The 4,791-nt window shown below is 43.4% G+C and overlaps 1 protein-coding gene across 1 annotated transcript in view; it reads left to right on the plus strand.

The window, feature by feature from the left end:
* The window catches only part of LOC111960869 (high affinity cAMP-specific and IBMX-insensitive 3',5'-cyclic phosphodiesterase 8B-like), a 37,483-nt gene extending 36,455 nt beyond the window's left edge, over positions 1-1,028 (plus strand). Inside the window, exons 11-12 of the mRNA XM_023983038.2 lie at positions 871-925; positions 973-1,028. Coding sequence (XP_023838806.1) covers positions 871-925; positions 973-1,028 — 111 coding nt within the window. The remainder of the gene's footprint in view (positions 1-870; positions 926-972) is intronic.
* Positions 1,029-4,791: the final 3,763 nt, after the last annotated feature.

A 4,791-nucleotide genomic window follows, 5' to 3' on the forward strand; every position in this document is an offset into this window, starting at 1 on the left:
AAGTACAAAACCACTGACCCCTCAAAAGTTTCATTTACCGTCTCCCCTCCCCCTCTATCTCCCCCCTGCCTCCCCTAGTCCTCCCCCTGGTTCTGGGCTGGTTTGGAAGAGGTAATCATCTAGGGACTGTTTTGGTGGCTTGATGAATGATGTGTGTGGTTTTGGCGCTCGTACACACACACAGCTATTTATCTGCTGCTGGTCCGAACGCAGCCAAGCAGCGCCGGGAGGCGTGGAGCATGCTGGGACTTATTGAGTCACCAGGACCAGCAGAGCGGAGAGACAGACCAGGGAGGAGTGGAGACAGGGAGGAGGAGGAGAGGTGAGAGAAAGGAGAGAGGAGAGGAGGAGAATGAGAAAGAGGGGATGGAGCGATGGAAGGAGGACAAACTGGTGATCCATGGAGGAGAGGAGAGGAGAGAGGAGAGGGATGGATGGAGGACAAACTGGTGGTCCATGGAGGAGAGGAGAGGAGAGGAGAGAGGAGAGGGATGGATGGAGGACAAACTGGTGGTCCATGGAGGAGAGGACAGGGGGAGAGGAGAGAGGGAGACGGAGGGATGGATGGATGGAGGACAGAGTGGTTGGCCAGGGAACGTAGGAGCCGATCAATTCTCCCCCCCAGTCTATCAGTCATGTCCTCTCACTCTGTCCGTTTCTGCTGATGACACACTTTCTCTGGCCAGCCACTCATTTCCAGGCTAGGAGAGAAGGGAGGGGAAGGTGTGTGTGTGTTTGCTCTTGAGTGCATGTGTGCATGCATGTGCATGCCTTTATGCATGTGTTAGTGTGTGTGTGCGTGCCTGTATGCGTGTTGTCCAAGGAGACTGCCTGCCTTGTCGTTGGTTCTGTCAAAGTCTCCCCTCCCAGAAGAGAGTGGGCAAGGAGCTGAGAGCAGCCCAGATCCCAGTTAAGGCCCCCACAGGTAAGAAGGCCTATCCAGCCCCTCTCCTCTCTCCTCTTCTCTCCCAGGCGTGCCAGCCAAGGTGGCAGCAGCCTCCAGGTTTCAGGGCTCTGTCAATGCATAATGCATTAGAGGCCTCTCCTCTCTGCTGTCTGACAGGCCCTCTGCCTCCCTGCTCACTCCAACAGCCTGCACACTAATCAAAGACGACACATCCGAATGTCCAGACACACACACACAGAAATGTACTAATCAAAAAGTGTATTTCCTAGAGGCCGACTCCCAGGAGAAATCCAGCTGGAAGAAATTGGAATAATTTATTAGCTTACAAGTTTTCGTTGACAGTTAGCCCGGGGCTATTTATCTCAGTAATAGAGAACGGCTCCAATGTGGCAAAATTGACCAAATCAAACAGCTTTGATCAGAAAATGAATCTGGCAAGGCTGTCTGTCTTCGGGCATCCCGCGAGGCCGGAGAGAAACAAACAAAACTGAAATAGGGAAGAAGGAGAGAGAGTGAGAGAGAGATTTAACAAGTGGCCGGAGAAAGAGAGTGAATGATAAGTTCACATTGGAAGTGAAATCTCTTAGTGTGACTTATTAAATCCACAAAGGGTTTGGTAATATTTAAAATGGAGGAGAACGCTGAGGAATTGATGTGACAACATCAAACTAACTGGCAGAGTTTACACTCCCTCTCTCTTCATTGAGTTTGATATGACAGAAATTGTCCTGCTTTTTCACATTACCACAAGTGGATAACTAATACATTTTGTCATCTGCAAAAACAGTTGTGAAATAGAATAACCAAAAATAACCGTCTAACTGTAAAAATAACCGTCTAAATGTAACAGAAAGGGTTTTACACATAACTCTCTGTAGAGCTCTGTCACAGCTGGTGTGGTGGAGGAAACGCTGTGATGGTGTTTTTCTGTCACATCCATTCTCATCTCATTCAATTAACACTCCAAATACAGTATGTTGAGACCATAGAGATGGAAAGAGAACTAATGATTGTATCCGTGCCATTATGGTGTATGTGACAGCATGGGCAGCGCCATTGAGGCTATCTCCATTTTAAAGTAGTACATTTTCTTCTTCTCGATTAGCTAATCTCTCCTGATGACCCGATTGGACATGAATCCAACAGGGTCACCAGGAGGGATCTGCCAATGAAGTTGGAGTTCCACCCAGTTGACTACATTAAAATGGTGGAAGCCCTCAATGGCGCTGCCCATGCTAAAACAGCATTTTGGCCACTAGAGGCCTCTATCATTCTCTATGGTTGTGACAGGAAAAGTGACATGATTTCCAACTTACAGCTGCAGTTTACAAAAATAAATCTGGGTTGATGGCTACTTGGCTAAATAATAATACATTTAATTTATAAGCCACTTTTTATTAAAACACAATGTCAAAGTGCTACAGTGAGTGTATAAACGATGATCTAGATATATAACGATGTGATAAATGTTGCTTTGTCCTTTTCCAAAACATCTGGATATCCAGTTTGATTGAACAGGCCCTTCAGTTCCACCACATATAACTTTTGATGGCAACCTGGGATTTTGTGCATTCACCATATGAGAACATAGTCTGACTTCTGTTCTGGTGATTTTTACGTTTCTTTTGGGATGTGAACCATGACACTGATCACATAGATAGAACTGCCATGACAAGGCCTCACTTCTCTTCTTTTCTTTTTGTCTCCATGCCTCCTCTCTCTCAGGGACACAGAGTCTGTTTATTCCTAGACTGACGGAGGGATCTGCAGGGTCGTCAGGCTGACACTGAGAGGGACGTAAACACGCCACAGCCATCTCAATTAACAAGCAGGCCTCTGATCCACACTTCACATACACACGTCACACACATCACACATGTGATCTGCTTGTGTTAAAGGCATGTCAATCACACCGACTCATCTCAACATCTCCTACTGACACTTTTAGCAGGACACACACTCATTTTTCTGTAATTTGTAAACCGATGACAGCCCGTCTTCACATTCTAAATAAACCCTCTCCTCTATTGACACAATGGGGTGTTTGCAGGAAAACTGTAATGAGAGCATCGACAGAGTAGATCTCTCTACCTGCACTGTAGACTGGCATTGGAATGAACCTGTCCTCCCTCATCTCCTCCACCCTTTTTTCTCTCCATCTCATCCTCTTCCTTCCCATTCCCTCCCCTCCCTCCTCTCAACCTCTTCCTTCCTCTCCTTCCCCCTCCCTCCACCCCTTCATCTAATGAGTTTTTACCTGGCACAGCCTGCTGTAAACTCCATTTGGACCTGAGCCTACAATTACCTCCTCCGAGTCTCCAAAGTAACTGCGGCCGGCCTAATTAGTATGCATTATCAATTAAAAAATGTAATAGCTGGCAGATTGATTAGATCCTCTGTAGTGGAGGGGGCAGAAACTGTAGCGAAACACACAGTGCAAAATCATCTCTGGTCTCCCACACTATTTCTCTCTTTCACTTAGAGACACACAGAGAAATACACAAAGGTAGAGGCAGGCTTGCACACACACTTACTCATGTGAGTGTATACACACACACACACACACACACCCAAGCATATATGCACAAATACACACATGTATGCATAAAAAACTATATTTACTTATATATATGCTTACGGTTCACACATACGCACACTTTTTTGAAACACATTAATTTGCACTTTATGCATATATATTCCAATATCTGAAAGGAGCAGGATTGATAAGATACTTTACAGAATAAAGGCCAATGGACAGGCAGTAAAATACATACACACTGGCTTAAGAGGCCTCATGTAGGTCTATTCAAGTCTCCACATTCAGGAAATATAGGCACTGTACATTTTCTGTAATTCAGAGGACTTTTAATTGACTACAATTATTATTTAACAAACAAATAGGAAAATATTAAGTGGAAGGAGTAACTAGTATTGTGTGTATTGTGTATGCAAAAGTTTAATCAAATAATGAGTTGTGTTGTTATAGCTTGCTGCACAAATCCTGCAAAAATAGAACCCTGCTTCCTGGAAAGTAAGTGGAGCCATGGGAGGCGTTAGGCAAAGGAAACCAATTTGTCAGGGAAATTAATATTACAGTTAAAGCAAGCATTCATTTTCTGGACATTGACGGCGCCATTAAATTGTGCTGTCTGACATAAAAGTCGCTGAATAGATAGGAATGTCTAAATTTTCCCCTCTCCTTCTCCCCATTTATCTTTTTCTAGACCTACTGGTTTTTAAAATAAATTGTTTACAAGGTAATCTGTTTTTGCACACCCATCAATTACTGTTTATTCAAAATCTGTAATTTTGTGTTGGGGACAAATATTATATTTCCATGTTCAACTGTTCGATGAATTGGTCATTCTTTAAAGGCTCAGCTCACATCAAATGTTTCTCCATGTTCAATATGCATTACCAAAGGCTTGGCATGTAGATAGAGTTGCTATATCTGATAATGAGAAAATAAAAGAGTTATAGAATCAAGAAAATATAGTAGTTCCAGGTTGGAGGCCAAGTCCTGTTTACATCAGCACAAATAATACAAGTCAAATAATTCAGCCAAATGACAGAGCATAAGTCACATTACTGCAGACAAACCATGGATTTATTTTCAAAAACATTCAAATAAGATTAAATGATTTATGACTACACATGAACAGATTTGAGTGAGGAACTTTGTCCGAATGCTTCTTCTTCCTCGCGCGCTGTCCAAGGAGCTGAAAATTACTTCCACCCTCATTTTCCACGTGCTCAATGAATTCATGCACGCTATTCAAACGTTTTCATCTATCTTAAATGATTAAATTAAGAATAGTTGCTTATTTACATAAATATCAATAACGACACATTACGTGAATTACCCCCCCTATTGGCCACAAACT

The sequence above is a fragment of the Salvelinus sp. IW2-2015 genome, linkage group LG4q.1:29, assembly GCF_002910315.2.
Source record: "Salvelinus sp. IW2-2015 linkage group LG4q.1:29, ASM291031v2, whole genome shotgun sequence".
NCBI classification, from domain to species: domain Eukaryota; kingdom Metazoa; phylum Chordata; class Actinopteri; order Salmoniformes; family Salmonidae; genus Salvelinus; species Salvelinus sp. IW2-2015.